The 22,121-nt window shown below is 39.5% G+C and overlaps 1 protein-coding gene across 1 annotated transcript in view; it reads right to left on the bottom strand.

Annotated features, from left to right (window-relative positions):
* Positions 1–22,121, bottom strand: part of THADA (THADA, armadillo repeat containing) — a 324,874-nt gene that overhangs the window by 254,508 nt on the left and 48,245 nt on the right. The window contains 3 exon segments of the mRNA XM_021088406.1: positions 11,033–11,142; positions 20,864–20,916; positions 20,919–21,020. Of these exon segments, the coding sequence (XP_020944065.1) occupies positions 11,033–11,142; positions 20,864–20,916; positions 20,919–21,020 (265 nt within the window).

The following is a 22,121-nucleotide window of genomic DNA, read 5'->3' as shown; positions in this document are numbered from 1 at the left end:
ACGTAATTTTTCATTTGTCCTAACCAGCCCTTTTCCCCCTTCCACGCAACTCTGTAACACACATATGCACTTTTTTGTTGATCATCTTAAAGTTACTTACTAGGGTCTACACATATTAATGTTTGTACAATTCCCAAGATACCTTGTATTTTTTTTATCCATCTGTTTGGAGACACTTTGGGAAAAAAAAAATTTCAGGGAGCACGAGATCCTGGCTCACAATACCCTACATATTTGGACAACCTCTAGCATTCTGTTCTTTAAATACACCAAAGGCTTTTGCAATAATTGTTCCCTTGGAATATAATTGTTTCTCTTGGAAAGCTCTTCCCTCAGAAAGCTGCTGCTTCTTGTTATACAAGCCTTGACTTACTTTAGTATGAGAGGAAAGAGAATTTTCTTTACCACCAAACTTTATCACATCAAAATACATATTGCTTTATTACAGTTTGTTATTTACTAGATGGCCTTTAAAATATAAACTCCATGGATAGCACATGGGAACTATATCCAATCTCTTGTGATAGAACATGATAGAATACAAGAAAAAGAATGTAAACATGTATGACTGGGTTACTTTCCTGCACAGTAGAAATTGACACAACACTGTAAATCAAATATACTTTAATTAAAAAAATTTTAATAAATAGAAAAAAAGAAAAGCTACACTTACCAAAAAAAAAAATAAAGAAAGAAAGAAAGAAAGAAAAAATGAAAATCATTCAACTATGATGTTGAGATCACTATGAGAAGTTTGGAATTTATCTTCCCAGGCATTTTTATAAATACATACAAATGTACATCAATAAAAAATAAAATATGAACTTCATGATATTAGGGACACACTCTGTCCTATCCACTTCCTTATTCCCAGTACCCAGAACAAGGCCTGGCATCCCAATAGGGAGCTAATTGAATATCTGTTGGGTAAAGGAACAATTTAGGACTTAACCAACTCCATTAAGTGCACCATTCTACAAACTGGGCTGACAAAGTAAGAGGGTATAGTAACTGGAAAAGAAAGGGATAAACAGCAGTGCTTTCCAGTGACAAAGGGATGCCACCATTAGAGCTTGCGGGTGGTTCAAGTCCTTAGCTTCCTCCAACAGGTAGGAACACACTCAGAGTCTGCACATACCAAGGTCACAGCACTGAGAGGAAGATATTTTCTACTGAAATTTCCAATCAAAACCAACTCTGGGAGTTCCCATCCTGGCGCAGTGGTTAACGAATCCCACTAGGAACCATGAGGTTGCGGGTTCCATCCCTGCCCTTGCTCAGTGGGTTAAGGATCCGGCGTTGCCGTGAGCTGTGGTGTAGGTTGCAGATGCGGCTCGGATCCCGCGTTGATGTGGCTCTGGCGTAGGCCGGCAGCTACAGCTCTGATTAGACCCCTAGCCTGGGAACCTCCATATGCCTCAGGAGAGGCCCTAGAAAAGGCAAAAGGACAAAAAAACAAAAAAACCCAACTCTGTTAGCCTAAATACTACCCCAAGAGATCATTTTTTCCCCCCAGTATTCAAGAACAGAACGAAGGATAGAGTTCAAAACCCAGCAGAGGGTTCAGGTTTGTGGAAAGTGTTATTTAAATGAGGTTTGTACCTGTGTGAACGTAGGATAGGAACTATGTTTCAAATGACCAATGTTTCCGAATTCTAACACATATAACATTCAATCCCAGATTATAACCATTCCCTTCTCTCTAAAGGCTCTTCAGGAGACCACGCCCGTGCCTTTGATTATTTCCTTTGTGTGGATGTCTCTCAAATACATACCTCTAGTAAGGATGACCAACGTCCCTGTCTGCCCGGGACAGAAGGGTTTCCCAGGATGCTGTATTAGACATTTTTAGGGCTAAAACATCGGAGCCGTCCCAGATCACCCTGTCTCCTACTCCGATCCCTCCCCCAATCTCCTGACCTGTATTTCCAACTGTCTGCTATGCCACTAGGCAGCCTCTAACACCACCTCAAACTCAGCACAGGTAAAGTATTATCCTGCCTCCCATCGGGCCCTTCCTCTTGCCTTGCTTGTTTCATTAATGTGTTAATCACTCTTCCCACAACCTGGGCAGACAGCTCAGTGAGTGGATTTTTTTCCTGGTCTTCCATTTCTGCCTTGTAAAGCATCCAAATTATTTCTCTAAAACCAAAGATGAAAATTCTAAGCGAGAAGTGCCTCTAAGAATAAGAACCATGTTTTACCAGTACGTCAGCCTCTATAATGTCCACCTATCACAATTTCTTACATAAAGCAGGTGATCAATATACCTTTGTTGAATTGCTTATTCCCGATGCAGAATGAAGTTCAGAAAAACGAGTTGGATTCTAGTGCTGGCTCTGTCACCAACTAGTGGTGACTATGGACAAATCACTTGATTTTTCAATGCCCAAGAGTGAAAATAAAATCATTGTAAAAATGCTCTGGGAGTTCCCCTGTGGCACAGTGAGTTAAGGATCTGGCACTGACACCGCAGCAGCTCAAGTCACTTGCTATGGTGCAGGTTTGAGTCCCTGACCTGGGAACTTCCACATACCTCAGGCCAAAAAAAAAACAAAACCAAAACCAAATGCTCTGAAATTCAATGAGATATTAGTACTGGGTGACTATTCCAAATGGAGAAAACAATGACCCTAAATTATATAAGTACCCAAAGCTCCTGATGAAACTGTCTGAAAAACACCTCATCATGGCCCCACACAGGCCACAGCCCCCTGTTCGGGTCTTCACATGCCTCTCTTAGTTCTACGGAGTTAAATGTTTCAAACTTAGGTCCTAATAATTGTCTCTAGGTTAACAGAAACTCTAGCTTGCCACATCATACTCTTAATGGTCAAATGGAGCATCTGGCACACAGTAGCTGTTTAAGAAATCGTTTGTTGAATGAATAAGGACCAACTGGTGTGCACATCGGCTGCTGCACATTCATCAGCTGGCACAGCTGCTGCCTGCTCCTTCAGGGAGGCAGATAATTGAAACACTAGGTGTAGAAAAGAAGGGCTGAAATCTGAAGGCTCATCCCTGGTATAAGCACTGGGCCTAGAAAAACACAATAACAGCCTAACCTGGAGGGCCAACTATTCAATGAACTTTCTGTCTACTCCCCAGCAAGGCAAGATTACTTCATAAGGAAGTGATTTCAAAACTCTAGAGTTGCTGGTGTTTATGATAATGAAGGAATTGAGAGGTAAAAATGGAACCACGCAAGGCTCTCAAGAACAATGCGGCAGACACTAGTTGTTTGTTTTGGTTCCTCAGCACACAATCCAGGGTCAGCCAGGAAAAGGCAAAGAAAGGTCCTTGGGCCAAGCAGCCCATGGCTCGCCCTGCCAGCCCCATGCACGCACCAACCACAGGCATGGGGAATGCTAGGCTGCTTGTGCCTCTCCACTGAAAGAGCGGACATCCTCTTTGTCTGAAGGCTCTTTTTGCTTCACTCCAGTGTCAAATTAATACAAACTACGCATTGTCTTCAGTCTCTGAGTATATGGAAAAATTGTAACTTTCTTACAAAGGATTCAAGGTTCTTCAAAAGCAACATTCATTAAATGTTATTAATCCACAAAACTCCTAAGACATTGGTTTACCAGTTCTAAAAGAAGGTTACTACAAACGTATTCAATTTACCTCAATCTTTCATACCCGAAATCCACACTTTCCGAAACTAGACAGCAAGCAGCATTGTACACCGAGCAGAAGCCTCAGAACTAAAAGAGGCCTCAGAAGGCCAATTCTCGTATTTAACCAAAGAGGACAGAGCAGCCTAGAGAGGTTACATGGCTTCTCTAGTGTCATCAGAGCTGGTGGGTGGAACTGGGTCAGCTTTAACTCACACCTCAATATTCTTTACACTCCATGAGAGAGGGGGTTAAGGATAGGGATGCAGGAGGAAACAGACCACTGCGATTGTCCCTTTCAGCACAGTCAAGAAATAGTAGGGGAAAAAAATTTTTAAGGCTGACAGGAAAGAGGCAGGGGAGTTTTGTTTTGTTTTGTTTGTTTGTTTATTTGGTTTGATTTTTCTATGCTAAGTGCTATTGCCTGAGTCCCTACCTAAAATAAAAGAATTGCCACAGGCCAGGCCATGGCTGGTGTTTAGGTCTTTGTGAAGATCACTGAAGCAAATGATTGTTCTATAACCGGATTAGTCCAATTTCGATCCACAAAGCTATCTCACTGGTAGTGGGTAAGTATTCTAAGATAAGCATAAAACCCAGACTGAAATCAAATTACATATGCTGTATACCCGACTAATTGGTCATTAGACTATTTTGTGCCAATAAATTAGGTTCCCTGACTACAGAGTGGCTTTCCAATGGCTTCGTCCACCCACCTAAGTATGGTAACACAGAGCTATTTTTGTTGTTGCTGAGTTCTGATTAGTTATATTACTATTGTTAATTGAGAAATGTTACCTTCATTTCCTCAAACTCTTTCAGTATGGTTATGTTTCCTTACATAGAAATTTTTCCAAGCTCCTATTATTTCCTAAGTTAAATTCTCCACTCCATTCATTCTTTGGTCAAGTATTGTGTTTATTATTTTAAGGTTCATGTTTATTATTTCAATTAAACTAAACAGTGACAGATGTGCAGAAAGGTTGTGTGCATGTGCAGGCACATTTTTAAAAGGGAACATAGCCCTGAAGCATGGAGAAATTTTAAGCCTGAAAAAAACGACTTGCCCAAATGAGATCCAGTGAGGAAGCTACATATCAACAGAAGCCATCTTAACCTCCTTCACCACTATCAAATATTGTTGAGGTTTACTGCAGGCTAAAACATCAGGGGGTTATTTTGAAGCCTCAGCTGCAGGCACAGGCAATAATAACAATGATCAAATCTAAATTGAATTACCAATCAGAAAGCCACGGGGAGAAGGGCAAGATATGGTGGATTTAAAAAAGTGGTTAGAAGGATGTAACAAATTGTTCGTTCTCTTAATATTTAATATAATCCTTCTCTGAGATCAAGCAGAAAAAGATTGACATTAAAAACTCTGAGACTTTACTAACGAAGTCGAGAAAGAAGTTACTAAACACAAGATGCCTCGGTAGTTGAGTCTAAATGACTCAGTATTATTATGAGGACTTTCAAAATGAGTATTCAAAGTTCCAGAAGGTAATATCTTACTCAGCTATGGAGGGGCTTAAACAGAAAAATCCAAGGGTCATAAACCAAAGACACAACAAAGATCTAGATTTTAAACATTAAGGCATTCTAGTTTTAATCCCTTTAATCCACTGTAGAAATGGGAAATTTAAAAGATTTTTCTCTACAGGAAGTGTTAATATGGCTTCCCAGAGTGACTGATCATTTAGTTCTTCTTTTTTTTTCTTTCTGGGCCGCTCCTACGGCATATGGAATTTCCTGGGCCAGGGATCGAATCCAAGCCTTCATTGACCCACTGCACCACAGCGGGAACTCTGGCTATTCTTAATTATTAATATTTCAAATAAAATTCATAGGATACTCAGAAATAAATAGTGTCCTATTCAGGAATTCCCACTATGGTGCAATGGGATCAGCGGCATCTCTGGAGTGCTGGGATGCAGGTTTGGTCCCCTGCCCAGCACAGCGGATTAAGGATTCAGCATTGTGTAGGTTGCAGCCACAGCTCAGATCTGATCCCTGGCCTGCAAACTCCATATGCACAGGGCGGCCAAAAAAGAGGAAGAGAAAGTGTCCTGTTTAGACACATTTGCCAAAGGAGATGAAAATAAAGGCTTAAACAAGATTATATATTTTTTATTTAGAGTTAAATGACTTTCCCCAAAAATCTCATATATTACAGTTTACATTTATTTCTTGCTCGACTGCATGTTCTTTTTTTTTTTTTTGGCAGTTTTCACAGCCACACCTGCAGCATAAGTTCCCAAGCTAGGGGAATCAGAGCTCAGCTGCCGGCCTACAGATACAGCAATGCGGGATCTGAGCCGAGCCTGCAACCTACACCACAGCTCACAGCAACATCAGATCCTTAACCCACTGAGCAAAGCCAGGGATTAAACCCACATCCTCATGGCTACTAGTTGGGTTTGTAACCCGCTGAGCCACAACAGGAACTCCCTGCATATTCTTTAGAAACTTGGTCTTTCATTCTCCAGTAGAGAGACATCATTTTTTGATTATTTTATTTCAATTGTTCATAAGAAGTTTTCTATTGAATTTGAATTGTAGTAGCTATAATTAGCTGATGAAAGTTTAAACAAACATTTAATTTACTTCTGTCCATCATAAATAATTGTTCACATCCATGAGTCCGCACTAGCATTTTATGACAAAAATTCTTAATGTCAGCAATTCATCTTTTTAGGCCAATCATGTGAAAATGATTGTAATTAGTGCAATAAATATTTGTACATTAAGCTACCTTTTAATAAGCAAAGCAATTTTTAAAAATGAAGAGTAAGATAATATGAAGGACTTGCGAACCTCCCTTTTAGAGTTAGAATTGTAGTCAACAATTTAACTCCCCTTACAGTTAAGCTTTTTTTTTTTTTTTTTTTTTTGTCTTTTTGCCATTTCTAGGGCTGCTCCTGCAGCATATGGAGGTTCCCAGGCTAGGGGTCGAATTGGAGCTGTAGCCACTGGCCTACACCAGAGCCACAGCAACGCGGGATCCAAGCCACGTCTGCAACCTACACCACAGCTCATGGCAACACCGGATCCTTAACCCGCTGAGCAAGGCCAGGGATCAAACCACAACCTCGTGGTTCTTAGTTGGATTCGTTAACCACTGCGCCACGAACGGGAACTCCCTTAAGCTTTTAATTTATGGTTGAATAAATGAAAGCTTGATTACCTGGCTTGCCACCCTAGTTTAGGATTCCATTCATTTTCATTGAAAGAAAATAATGTAAAATAGTAAGATCATAGAGAGTAAATAAGCAAATATGAATTTCATCAGAAACCTGAATTTACAGTTATAACTATTTTAATATACTTAACCACTCTCACCAAATGCTTAAGTAGGTAATTATGCATAGGCAGGTAATGATGTTTTTTAAAGACTGCATGAATATTTCATCAAATTCAAAACAGAAAGCACTATATAAGAAAATCAGATTCTAGAAAATTAACTCAACATACTGTGTGTGTGTGCAAGTGTTACTTTGAAAAAATTCCCAGAAAAGAGAAGAGTGTCTCCCATTCCTATTTATTTTTAGATGACTGTTTAATTGTGAAGCCAGTTTACATTTGAAGACATTTGGAATAATCTTATTAAAAACCAACTCAAACAATGTGGCTCATGTTTAACTCTTCAGTTATTTATCCATCAATCTCTTTAAGTGCTTCCTTCCTTAACACAGCTGTAGTTCAAGAGGTGGCCAGCAGTTGGCCTCCATTTCAGTGGATTTTCATGAAAACCCAGATTTCTTTCTGCAAACTTTAAAAATGTTGTATGCCTAAATAACCTTTTCATAACTTAAGAGCTGATAAAAAGCTTTCAAAAGGATCCAAAAGAAACACATTTTCTTTAAAAATGGAAAAACCAAACAAAAGGAAGCCACACACACTGCGGAGATGTTCTCCATAAAACATTCTCTTCAGCGGATCTGAAAAGTCTCCAAGGGGATCAGGGAACCACTCGGTTTGGAAGCAACAGTTGGGAACTCATAACAGGTTGGTTAAAAGCCATGAGGAGATCTTGAAAGCAGATTAGGTGTGGCTGAGAGACCAGGCACTGGGCCTTGCCTCATCTCCTCACTCCATTCATTTGGAATGTCTTCCACTGTACTTTCAACTGCACAGTACAGTTGTTCAAAAGCCTCTGTCCTTGGTCCTCTGTCCATTTATCCCGTTAAGCTCTTCCCTAAAGACTTCAAGCCCACTAACTATGATATTTATGAAGACAGCTCATAAATCCCATCTCTGTTTCTGTAACACCGCCCAAACTAATCCCCTATCTCCCAGTTCTGATTTAAGTATTTCCACCAGTATATGCCACCATTGCCTCCCACTCAACACATAAAAAACAAATTTATTCATCATTATCAATCTAGTTCCCTCTTTCAGTCTCCTTGTCTTTGTTAACATCAATCCTACTTTTCTGGCCACCAAGAATTAACCCACAGGAACAGCTAACTCACTCCCCAGCAACCTCCACCACTCCCATTCAGTTTGCCTCATGAGGCAGACTGCGTTTTTCAAAGATGGCCAGCACTTATCTCCCCATCCGACTTGTATTCCTACAACATGATCTTGCCATTTTAACATCCAATGGTGAAGTCTAATTCCTCTCCCTTTGAATCTGACGGGCACTAGGACTCACTCAGAACCAAAAGAATGTGAATGAAGCCATGCTCTGAGACTTCCAAGGCCAGGTCAGAAAAGACCATGCAGGTTCTTCTGCCAGGTTCTCTTGGAACAGTCTCTCTGGAGGAAGTCAGCTACCATAGAAGAACTTCAACTACCCTAAGATTGCCATGCTGAGAGGCCACATGAAGTCGCAACGAGGCCCTGTCTTCCAGCTACGCCACTCAGAGCCGTAAATGTGATTAAAGTTGTTTTGGACCCTCCTCGCCAGTTCATCTGCCATCTGAACACCATCAACTAAATTCAGGGGATACCCTGGGGAGAAGAATCACCCAGCTATGCCCGAATTCTTGACACATAGAGTCATGAAATAAAATAAGAGATGTCTACAGGTTCCCTTCTAAATATTACAAATATTACGTGTAGGCTTGTTACTGTGTGGGGCTGAATGTTCATGAGATGCTCGGTTCTCTGCCTCCATTCACAAAACTCTCACCACCTCAGCTCTAGACTGCTAAGCGTGATTCCAGGCTCTCCTCATGATAATCTGTCATTACAATCTATCCAATACTTTCAACTGAAAAACCACCTTGACACACAAACACCACTACCAACATCAATCTCATAATGTTTTACATTTGTAGAAAGTTTAATAATATTTATCTCACTTGATCCATAAAACAAAAGCCTGAGATATCTGTCAAGAGGGCAAACACTCCTTTTCGTACTTTAACAGATGAAGAGATCGGAGGCCAAAGAGGTTAACTTTTGTACAATGTCACTGCCAGTAAATAGAATGCATATAAGTGGAGTTCCCATTGTGGTTCAGTGGGTTAAGAACCCAACTAGTATCCATGAGGCTGCAGGTTTGATCCCTGGCCTCGATCAATGGGTTAAAGGAGCCAGCATTGCCGTGAGCTGTGGTGTAGGCTGCAGACGTGGCTCAGATCTGTCATTGCTGTGGCTGTCATGTAGGCCCGCAGCTGCAGCTCTGATTTGATCCCTAGCCTGGGAACTTCCATATGCTGCAGGTGTGTCTCTAAAAAAAGGCAAAAAGAATGCGTATAACTAAGACCTTGTGTTGTAGCTTATTGCTATTTCTCTATGCTACGTGTCTCCTATGATCTATTTCAGATCAAAAATGTTCAGTGCCTCTTTCCATCTCTACTACAGCAAATCTGCTCTCTGGGTATCCATAATTTGGCCTTCCTCTATCCAGCTGTATGCTGTTGCCTACTAACTCTACCACCAGCACCACCACGACATCAGGCTCCCCTGACACTGTGGCAGGCTGCTTCCAGTCTCGGAACGCTTGCTCACAAAGTCTCCTCCCATCTACTTAAACCTTACTTGGGCAGCAGCATGAACCCCACCTCTACCATTATTAGCCTTTCCTTGCTGCTCTCTCTCTCTCTCTCTCTCTCTCTCTCTCTCTGCTAATCCTGTAAAGTTCATAAATTTCACCCAAGTTTTGACAATGATATTGGCCCCAGCTTGTTCAAGTGTCTTGGTCTCACGTTCCAAGCTTGTATTCAGCTAACACACATCCATATGGACAACGCTGTTTGGGTGCTAACAGCCAGTGTCTGTTCTGACCAGTCAGTGCCCATGAGATACTACTTGTTAAATATTTTGAATTTCATCCCTGCTTATTTTCCCAACTAAACCATAAGCTGTTTGAGAACAGAACCTTGTCTCATAAAGAACTACTATATCATCCAAACCAAGCCCAGTACTAAGCATACAGCTAGTGTTCAATAAATATATTTGCTAATTGATTTGAAGGGAGTAAAGTGTGTTGTGTTGTGAGAAAAATTCCTTAAGTCGTGTCTACACTGGAAAGGAAGAGGTGCAAAGATAACAAAATATTTTCAAGATCAGCAGTTTAATGTCAGGGATATTTTATAATGTATCACTTAAAGATACTCTGTGCAGCCCATAACTGCCAAAATGTTTTATAAATGTTTTTACCAGGAGTGTGAAAAAAATGTTTCAAAAATATTCAAGTAGATGTCTTAACGGCCCAAAATAAAATGTTTGCTGAGGCTACAAGGCTGGCAGAACTCCGCTTCATTTCAAAAAGTTTCCAGGCAATGGAAATGTTTTCCTGGAAAATACTACCTTTTATTTAGAGAACACTTGCCATGAACACTTAGTCATTAAGTAATTTAAGGTTTCCTCACAAGCTCTTTGTAGGAAATCTATTATATGAATGAATGAAATTATCAGCACCTATAATGTCAAAACAAATACACTTGGCTAAATGTATGAAATCTACCTAAGTATTTTCCCAAGTAAGGGGGAAAAGTCTTTTATACTTTTTGGTCTATTTACTGTTCTCTCAAGTTTTTCTGTGAGATAAAATTAAGAAGAAAAACACAAAATCCTTAAGTGTTTCTCTGTCTGTAATATACACAAATCAAAAAACTGGAGGGCTTATTTCATTCCACATGCCAAGTAATTTTCCAACAGACAAAAGTCATTTCATTCAATGAAAATAAATGGTAACTCCAGAGCTATTTTTAGCAAAATCTTCGAGTGTGTGTCAAATCCCCTTTCAATGAGAGAGTGACTTGGTTTGGACATTTCATTCCATCATCTGCAGTAAATCAAACAATGAAACCTAAGAAAACAATCTCTTTCATGAGTTTTGAAGCCAACTAAGTCTTAATTCTTTTAAACATCAAAAGATACAACTATATTCTACTTTGAGCACACGGTTTGTACATTTAGTCTTTTAAAATGTATACAAAGGGATATTTGCTTTGTTTTACCTGTTGAGAATTTCAGTGAGTTTCACAAAGCCAGTGTAAGCCAGTTCAAATGCTCCTCTGTGCCTGGATTGCAAAAGCTGTTGTTTAAAGTAATCTCCTATTTCTTTAACCTTTAAAACAAAATCAAAAATACATATTCAATTTATGCTTACACTGACAGATTCTTTTGTTTTGTTTTTTTTACTTTTTTAGGTCCCCACTGCAGCATATGGAAGTTCCCAGGCTAGGGACTGAATTGGAACTACAGCTGCTGGCCTATAGCCACAACCACAGCAACATGGGATCCGAGCCACGTCTGTGACCTACATCACAACTCATGACAATGCTGGTCCTTAATCCACTAAGCGGGCCTGGGATCCAACCTGCATCCTCAAGGATACTAGTCGAGTTCATACCCACTGAGCCACACTGGGAACTCCAACAGATGTGTTTACATCAGTAACATTATTTAGAGCTCAGGTCTAGATGACCAGCCATTTACCATCCACTATTCAACAGGCAGCATTTGAAGCATTTTTATAACATCACAATTAGTCCTCACAATAACTTCCATGAAAGAAGCACCACTGCTAGCTCCATTTTACAATGGGGAAAAATGAGGCCCAGAAAGGCCAAGTAATTTAGTCAAGGTCACCAGGCAAGGAAATCGTAGAAACAGAACAGAAACCCGGGCAATCTGGCTCCACATGTGGCCATCTCAAACTGCTACACTAGAAATGCCTCCTACGCCAGCTTCACAACCTTGCTGTGTTCTCTGTGCTGGCTCCTATCATTTAACACAAAGAGCAAATCACACCAGGTGACAACCGTCATACACCTAGGCCTAGGGGAAATAATTACTTTTTTCCTCTTCAAATAGTTTTTTTTTTTTTCTATTGTGGTTAAAGTATACATAAATGAAATTCAATATTTTAACCCTTTCTAGGGCTACGGTTCAGTGACACTCAGTACATTCACTTTGTTGTGCAACCACCATCCATCTACAGAATTTTTTTCATCTTCCCAAACTGAAACTCTAATCCACTAAGCAGGACTTTCCAATAATTGCTTTTTAGAGGTAGATAAATGTTAATGGCTATGCAGGATTTAGTGCAAACGGCTTCCTGAAAATTGACAGCTACACTTTGAGACAGAACCATGGAATTTTCCAGAATGCTACCCAATTGCTTTCCTCCATGCTGCTTTTCCCCATGTAGGTTTAAACAAATATGACAATGTTATTTTAAAGACAGGACTGAGGGAGTTCCCATTGTGGCTCGGTAGAAATGATTCTGACCAGAATCCATGGCCCCGCTCAATGGGTTAAGGATCTGGCGCTGCCGTGAGCTGTGGTGTAGGTCACAGACTCGGCTCCCATCTGGCATTGCTGTGACTGTGGCGTAAGCGGGGAGCTACAGCTCCAATTCGATCCCTAGCCTGGGAAACTCCATATGCTGTGGGTGCCGCCCTAAAAAGACAAAATAGATAAATAATTAAATAAAGATAGGACTGACGATTAGTTGCTGATGAAGTTTTGTACAGCACTAACTATTAAACTGGTTAGGTTGTCTGAACTTTTATACTGTAAGATTTGGTGGCTTGAACAAGGCTTTAGAAATTCCAGTTGTGTATAAAACTCAGGACCAAAGCTACAACTGGCTTTCTCTTGATCCAGGTCTCCCCACAGGTCATAGAATGGTGAAAAAGCAAGCTAGCCCAAGAAAGCTCACATGTGCTTCTCCAGAAACAACTTCTATCTCGGCACAGTGAGTTGTGTCCGCTTCAGAGATGATAACCAGTAGAAGGTATAGTTAAATATGTGACCACAGGCAACTGTCTCAGTTTCCTCATCGATAACCTGGGAATAATAACAGCACCTGCCTCACAGACTAGGTATTAAAATGCATTAATAAATCTAAAAGCTCAGCACAGGAGCTGCCCATCGTGGCTCTGCAGCAACGAACCCAACTAACATCCACGAAGATGCAGGTTCGATTCCTGGTCCCGCTTAGGTGGTTAAGGATCTGGCATTGCCGTGAGCTGTGGTATAGGTCACAGATGTTGCTGTGGCTGTGGTGTAGGCTGGCAGCTGCAGCTCTGATTAGATCCCTAGCCTGGGAACTTACATATGCCACAGGTGTGATCCTAAAAATAAATAAATAAATAAAATGAAATAGAACACAATAAAATGCAATAAAAGCTCAGCCCAGGCCCTTAACTTATAAACTAATTCAATTCAATGTGAGCTCTGTCTGGGTTTCCAAGTAGAGAATAGATAAAGACATATTCTAAATTCAAAATATATATGATTATAGAAAGACAAGTGATACATGTAGAATCAGATATGAGATCAAGATAGAACCAGAAAAACAGCTAATGACAGAAGTTTTTAAATTCAAAATACATACGATTATAGAAAGACAAGGGATACATTTAGAGAAATAAGAATCAGATATGAGATCAAGACAGAACCAGAAAAACAGCTAATGACAGAAGTTTTTAAATATGATTATAGAAAGACAAGTGATACATTTAGAGAAATAAGAATAAGATATGAGATCAAGATAGAACCAGAAAAACAGCTAATGACAGAAGTTTTTAAATTCTAACGCTTTAATATCCCCAAAGAGTGACATGTTCCTCGGCTAGAGTTTTCAGGCGAAGATCTGATGATACCCCTCATTTTTAATATTGTTTACAGGCTACATACTACTAGGTGTCAAAAGCCAGAATAAGGGTAAGTCTTATCATTTTACCTTTGATACATAATTTCAGCATATATTTTCAACAATTATCAAGCCCTAACTCTGACGTTAACACCCAAAACAGAGGTAAAGCTCAATAACCCTACAAAACAGGACAAGTAGAAACATGAGTTAACTAACTTGTTACAATGGTCATTTCCATTATTAAAGAAATACAAGATTTCTAAGAAGGTGTTTTAAGGCACAAAAAATAGAAACAGGGAGTCATAGAGATAGAGTCTCTCTAATATCCTTAATTTTTTTTTAATGTTACAGATATTAAAACAAACTTCAGAAAAACAAATGGCACTGGCAAATGCTTCTCTGTGGAACTTAAAAGGGTTCACAATCTAGTTCTTCAGTAATAGTTAGATTTTCACTGCAACCTTTACCTTAACTCCTTTCAAAGAGCCCTAAACCAAAAAGCATAAAAAATCGAAGAAAAATAGTACGACCCGTGTATGGTTTCACTTCTCAAGGGTAGACCTCAACCCTTAATAATCCTGGGCTCAGAAAACAGAATGAGGTTCTAAGGACACAGGGAGAGGTAGACAGCTTTTCCTCAATTCATTTTGCGCTTTAATTTCCCAACAAACCCACTTAGGTAACACCCAGGCTTATTATGAATTTTTCCCTTTGAAGAGAATATAAAATTTCTGTTAATCCGACAGTACTTACTGAGCACACTGTCAAATGCTTAGCAGCTTAGCACTGGATAGACAAAGAATAAAACAAGATGCCTGCCCTCAAAAGGCTTTCAGTTCGCAGGAAACCAATACACTGGGTGGTGCCCATTAGAAGCTTAACAGCTCTAAAAAAGGAAAATTCTTTTCTGCCTTGAAATAAATAATTAGAAAAAGCTTCATGGCCAAACCTTAAGTAAGATACACCTGGGTGAGCCAGTATAGAAAAGGATAATTAACATGAGAAGCTGGGATGCTAGAATGAATGAACAAACATGTATTAAGAACCTGCTACCTGCCAGATACTTACTGGGTCTTTCTATATGAATGAACACAGATTATGCAGGAGAATGATGGCAGCCCTGGCTGAGTGGCTCGAGGTTCATGCCAGAAAGACAGGCTTTCAAAGTAGGCATGTACCCTATCACCATGGGTGGGAGGAGTCAGCAGGGCAGTGTGGTCCAGGAGCAGCTGGACAGGGAACAGAGGTCAGGCTGACATCCTCTCCTTGGATGATCAGCTTACAGGGAACATATTTAACCCTGTAGAAACTTATGTCAATGGTTGAATCAGAAGAAGAATTTTTAAATTTAATTTAAAAAATGAAAAAGTCCTCTGAAAAGTCAACTCAATCTCCTTTCAATCTATTAGATACCACCAAGCTTCTATTTAAAGTTCACAAAACCGGAGTTCCCATCGTGGCGCAGTGGTTAACGAATCCAACTAGGAACCATGAGGATGCGGGTTCGGTCCCTGGCCTTGCTCAGTGGGTTAACGATCCGGCGTTGCCGTGAGCTGTGGTGTAGGTTGCAGACGCGGCTCGGATCCCGAGTTGCTGTGGCTCTGGCGTAGGCCGGTGGCTACAGCTCCGATTCAACCCCTAGCCTGGGAACCTCCATATGCCGCGGGGAGCGGCCCAAGAAATAGCAGCAACAACAACAACAATAACAACAACAACAAAAGACAAAAAAAAAATAATAATAATAAAGTTCACAAAACCTTTTAATATGGATGTTGTCTTTACAAAATATTCTCTGTAATAAATAATAAGCAATATACACCTAAGAATTTTTGAAAGGGAACTAATGGGAAAATGGAAAAAAGGGGCACAGATTTCTATTCTTTAAATTCTAGTCATCATCTTTTTACGTTCAGCATATCCTGGTTCTATCTTTTCCGAAAACCTATTTTTCTACAGGCAAATCGACATGCTTTATGGATTTACAGGGTATGAATTTCCACAGGGGAGGACAGCTACTTGCCACGTCTCCAGGCACCTGGAATTCACCAACAGACTAAATAAGGTGGCTAAATGCTCACTGAGAGCATAAAACCCACAAAGAACAAGTGTAAATACTTTTGTTATTTGTCCTTTATCTAGATAATAGAGAAAAATACAGTAGAAAAATCAAGGCTAACCGCCCACATTACAAATTAGGAAAGCCAAAAAGATTGAAGTATACAGCTGGGACATCTCTGCAAAGAGCCTGTACAGTGGTTAAGATCTGGGATTCCAGAACCAAGACGGCTGAGGTCAGGAACCCTACTCAGCCTCCTTACTAGTACTAGAACCTACGACGCATATAAGCATTTAGCAGAGTACCTGGCAGAGAATAGCAGTCAATACTGCTAAATGTCAATTTTTGTTTTGCTAAATGTTTATTTTGTGTCATCAACTAGTGAGAGTTAATCTCTAAACCTTAAATTTTACTTTAAGACACAGCCACTTCTTACAACCTTAGACCAGGCGACACGAGTTTCTAATTCCACTTTGGTTAAATGGAATACTTTGTAAAAGTTTCCGCTACAATAAGATAACTGATGATTTCCACTGGATATTCTCCACTACAGTGATTTCTTACTAACACGTGAGATTTCTTCAAAGCCCAAACATTGTCTTCCTACAAATGATAACAAAGACGATGATGGTTTTTGGAGAGAAAAATATCTTCCTAACAGAACGCTGATTCTTTGTTTTCTGGAAAATTCTTAACCACGTGGCATTTTAACGTGCCTTTTAGTCTGACTGTTTTAGATGAATTTCTGTCTTATATCCCCTATTATATACCTAAGCCCTTTGAGGTCAGAGAACCACATGTGATATTTCTTAATGTTCCCACAACATTCTTGCAGTAAGGCAGTCAGGAAATCACCATGGACTAAGTGATGTGATTACACGCTCAACCTCATTTCACAACTTAAAAATGGTAAACTTGCATACAGTACCGTTCAATTTTTAATCATAATTTCTAAGAGATAAACTTTGGTAAAAGAAAATATAAAAGCAATTTCTTTATGACTTAATGAATGAATGCTAGAAAACACAGATGCCACTTACAGTCCACTGACGAAAATCTAAAACAGTAACAAAAGTACTAAGGGAATGCATAAACTCAGCTAGACATGTACATCATGAAAACTACAATAGATTCTAAAGTAGGAGTTTTTTTTTTAATTGTTAATTTCTGGAGTTCCCGTGGTGGTTCAGTGGTTAGCGAATCTGACTAGGAACCATGAGGCTGCGGGTTCAATCCCTGGCCTCGTTCAGTGGGTTAAGGATCCAGCATTGCCGTGAGCTGTGGTGTAGGTCGCAGACGTGGCTTGGATCCCACATTGCTGTGGCTCTGGCGAAGGCCAATGGCTACGGCTCCTAGCCTAGTACCTCCATATGCCATAGGTGCGACCCTAGAAAAGACAAAAAATAAAAATAAAAAATAAAATTGTAAATTTCTAATAGTTGCTAATTATTTTTATTCATGTCCTTTCTGTGGCAATAATCACTAGGAAGGGGAAAGCAGATGTGAAAAATCTACTCAAAAGCTTCTTTTTAAGAATATTAGGAGAACTATATAAACATATGAACTGATAATCCAGGTAGAGGAAGTTGTTTAAAAAAATCAGTAGGTCCTGGATATCCCATATCCCAAGGAAAGAGGACCAACAATGTATCAAGCAAAAGCTCTACATCAGCAAAACATCCAGATACACACCAGTCAGGAAGCTGAGAGATAAGGTTGCACACACTGCTCACTCTTTAAGGGTCTCGACTTACATCCCTCAAAGCTGGTTTTATCTCTGCCTCTTGTATGGGACACTCTGAAAGAACCTTTCATGATGTGATTACAGCGCAGGGGAAAGTCAGACATGCCTCTGAATGAAGACGTTTTCCTCTGGGTGAAGTTGCAGAGGACACACTGCTTCGCAAGGAGTCATCTAGGGAAATGGATTGTTTGCTAAAAGTTTAGTAGCAAGTTGCCTGACTGTCCTGTTGCGTGCAAAAATCTGGTTGGCTGTGGGAAGCAGGGAAAATTAAATTTAAAGAAAAATTAAATGAGCCATTCAGAACAAAGGGGGCACTGTGTCGTGTCAGAACGCAGCCTGGGAAGCAAAAGAACTGGGTTCCTGTCCCTGAGCTGCCACAAACCAGCTTTGTGATCTTGGGCAAATCAGGTAACGTCCAAGGGCTTCAGTCTCCCCTTGTACAAGGGAGCTGGATACTATCATCTCTGGGCTCCTTCCAGCTCTAAGGCTCTGTGACTACAGCTCTGAATACGCAGAATTACAAACGTGCACCAGATCTTCTCCTCACACTGCAGCAAAAATCCCCCAATTAGAGGCTCACTACCTGCTGGCCTGTTATAAACTACATTCACATTTGAGGGCTGAAGATGTTACTCCTGTAACCAAGGGCTGTAATATCAGCAAGTGAGTTTCAAAAGAAATCCTCCCTGTTGTCTACTTGAGAGGCCCCAATTTTCAAACTAACAGAATCCTGTTACTTTTCCAATGGTGAAGGGTGAGCGGGAAGCAAGAAAAGCACCAGACTGAACATCAGTATTTCAGGTTGTAAAGAAAAGCTTCTTTTGTCCATCAAGAGAAAAGATCAGTTATTACGATTCTTGGGGATAAGAAATCCATGTTCCAAATTCTCCCCCCACAACAGGGAGCATTCCACCTGCAAGTCACTCCAGCGACTATCTGCAGGTCTGTTGTGGTCACATTCACCGATGCTGCTGACTTAAATTAGTAGCTTTTCCTCCTGGTGCACAGAAGACCTAGCAATGCCAGGGCGACTATGCCCTTGGAAGGGAGACCTTAGGTATGGCCCTGCCACTCCAGAGTAAACTACTTTCTTCTCTGTCATTTATTTTAACTTTTTGTTCATCTTTTTAAAGTTTTCTTGAAGTGTAGTTAATTTACAATGTTGTGATAATTTCTGCTGTACAACAAAGTGATTCAGTTAAACATAAACACATATCCATTCTTTCTCGGATTCTCTTCCATATAGATCATCACCGAATACTGGGTAGAGGTCCCTGTGCAATACAGCCAGTCCCCGTTGGCCAGTTATTTTATATGCCACACTGTGCACATGCTAATCCCAAACCTCCAATGTTGCTATTTCCATCTCTTAAAAGTACTGAGTACATGGGAATGCGTTTAGTTTAAGTGAATTTCATGGAGCAAAATTTTAATGTTTAAAAGCAGGAATTCTCTAATAATATGAATAATGCTAACGTCTTGATGACTTTCATTTCTCATTGACTAAATGCTCCTAAACTGAGGCATTTTTAAAGTAAAATTTAGCATGATCAAGCCTAAAATTTTCCACAGAGGGCATAGTTTCAGTGTCAGAATAGTGCTATCACACACACTCTTAGGCACTCATTCAGTCATGAATTTCCTCTCAAGCATATATATGTGGGGTCACCACAGAAAAGGTGACGTGGAGAGATGATCTCATTAGAATGGAAATGGGCATTTTACAGAAAAACAAGATTTTATTTCTTTCTCTTTTTTTTTTTGGACTTTATAGGGCCGCATGTGTAGCACATGGAAGTTCTCAGGCCAGGGCTCAAGTTGGAGCTGCCGCTGCTGGCTTACACCACAGCCATAGCAACTTGAGATCCGAGCCACACGTGTCCTCATGGATACTAGTCTGGTTCTTTAACTGCTGAGCCACGATGGGAACGCCTATGGATTCTATTTCTTACTCAAGAAAACAGTCATTAGAAGAGTTCTTTGGTTTATAAGAGCCTCCCTTCATTACTGTTGTTGTTTTTACAAATAGCTATTTTATATTAATTTGCATTTAAAAATTAATTCACAATTTTAACATGGATATCCCACATAACTTTGTAAGACTGGGGTGCTCTGTAAAGGTGTCAAGGCAAAATGATTTTTGCAGGACGCTTTCAGGTCTTTCTCAGCTACAGTAAAAGAGAAATCTGTTTCCTTAATTTTTTTTTTTTTTGAACACTAGCCAACAAACCCAGAAAACTGGATATTTTAAGTTGTCCTTGAAAAGTTGAGAAGTCAAGGGGCTCTAGCACATGTTTACTTCACATCAGTGAAGTAATCATTAATCATAGCTGGATTCCTCAGCAAAGATGTTGGCATTGGCACTCTAGCCAGTCACCGGCAATGACTGCAAGTAACTCTAGGTCACTGACGCCTATTTGATTTGGAAGAGAATAAGGAACATAACGATGCTGGCAGTGTCCTGTTCCCTTTCGCCGTCCTCCATCTCAGAGCCTTGCAACATCAGGGGCCCAGCTGTTATCCAGATGCAAGCACATCAGCCACAGAGAGTGTGAGAATAAAAACATTAGCAGTATTTCCACGAAACCAGTCACATGGTTATTATAGAAATAATGAACATTAGCATACTACAATATTTGTGTTGTTCTTAAATGTTGTAACACCCGATGGAAGAAATCATCTTTACTTGGAAAAGGTTAAAAATGAAAGAACATGTTATATATCTTTGCTGGGAAATGGTGGGAAATGGATTTGTTGAAGCCCTATGGAAAGGAAGAGGGAATCAATTGAAAACAGAAATCTAATAAATCTAAAATATTTCTAAATGAAATGCTTGTGGTAGACTAATTTCTTGTAAACACAGCACTCAAGTTGCCTGAAAAGTCCCAGATGGTGAACTAACTTTGTGGTCTTAAAAATAAAAGTCAGCCAAAAAAACCCCAAGCAACTACAACTTTATCATCATCAATGTAGAGGGAAACAAGAAATCCATAATCAACTAACATAGTACTTTTTTTTTTTTTTGCAAAATTTGATGGGCATGTGAAGTTTTACTAAATAGAAGGTCTCATTTCAATTTAAAGTTTGTGTGTGTTAAATGGAGAAATAAAAATTTCAAATGATCAGATTGAGGTTAAAAGTGAAATAAAAATCTACCATTATTTAACATAACTTAGAAAAAGTACAATGTTTCTAAAAAGGCCACAGTTTTGAAATGTACTGCAAGGTCTAATTTCTACACTTTAGAGAACTTTCTTCGGTTGACATCTGTAAGATTTTATTCAAGAAGAAATTTTTAAAAGTTTTTCAGGTGGGTGATAAATAAGTTTGTGATTTATGCCTTGACCAGAAATTAAACCAGGTGGAATAAACATCTACCCTACCTGCTCCACTGTCAATAATCCATCAGGAGATTGTGGCACAGACCGCATGGGAGCAGCTGGCACAGGGAGCCTAAGAGTAAAGCGACTTCCTTCATGCTTCGCCAACAACATACCAGCACCATTTGAGCAGTTACATCACATGTTTTTCCTTCTTTACCTTAAAAAAAAAAAAAAAAAAAAAAAAAACTATTGCAACATTCGCCACTTGATTACTCACATCCCAGGTTTCTCAGAACAAGCTTATTCATAATTTCCCCAAGAATAATCAACTTGAACAAACCAATTTGTCATATGCTATATTTATTCAGGAAAAAATAACAAACATTTGTTGGGCATGTGCTATGAGTAGGAATCACGCTAAGTATTTTTTTAATGTACTATTTTCAAAGTAAATTTAAAAATAGAACACAACACTATCCCTCAAACCGAAGTCTAACCTTTGGAAATTAATGCAATAAACTCTTTCTGTCCCTCAATCATCTGTAAAATATGACTCTAATAAATATATTTCATTATTTGTTTTGGTGATGGGGGCTGGCTGCCATATCAGTAAAAGAACAGGATAGGACTTTCAAAATATTATTTAAATTCCATGGTCAATAAGCTATAATAATCCTTATTCTCTTTTTCTAGCTTTAGTAGTATTTTAGTGCTGATATTAAAAAAAAAAAAAAAAAAAAAAAAAAAAAAAAAAAATAAGCCATTAAATCTAAAAGTCAAGGAGTTTCTGTTTTGGCTCAGTGGTAACGAACCCGACTAGAATTCAGGAGGTCACAGGTTCAATCCCTGGTCTCGCTCAGTTCGTTAAGGATCCGGCACTGCCATGAGCTGTGGTGTAGGTCACAGACATGGCTCAGATCCAGCATTGCTGTGGCTGTGGCAAAGGCCGGCAGCTACAGCTCCAATTCGACCCCAGCCTGGGAACTTCCGTGTGCCGCAGGTGTGGCCCTAAAAAAAATAAAAATAAAAGTGAAGTTAACAAAACAATCTTTATAACATGATCCCATTGATCTTTTAAAAGCCCACTAAACTCAAAGGATAAATGTCCATACACTTAAATACGTAAAATAGGTCTAAAATGATATACACTAAAAAGGGAAGAAGTGGGATTGGGGAGGAAATAAAGAAATGAAAGAAAACAAAATTAATTTGTTTTTAGTTCATATTATTTGCAACTATTGTAACAAGCATACATTACTTCGTTTAATTTTAGAAAAAAAAAAGTTTTCATGAGACAATATCTCCATCTAGTGGAGGA

This window comes from Sus scrofa, chromosome 3 (genome assembly GCF_000003025.6).
Source record: "Sus scrofa isolate TJ Tabasco breed Duroc chromosome 3, Sscrofa11.1, whole genome shotgun sequence".
NCBI classification, from domain to species: Eukaryota; Metazoa; Chordata; class Mammalia; order Artiodactyla; family Suidae; genus Sus; species Sus scrofa.
Note: the sequence above shows the minus strand (reverse complement) of the source record. Positions and strands in the feature narration are given on the sequence as shown.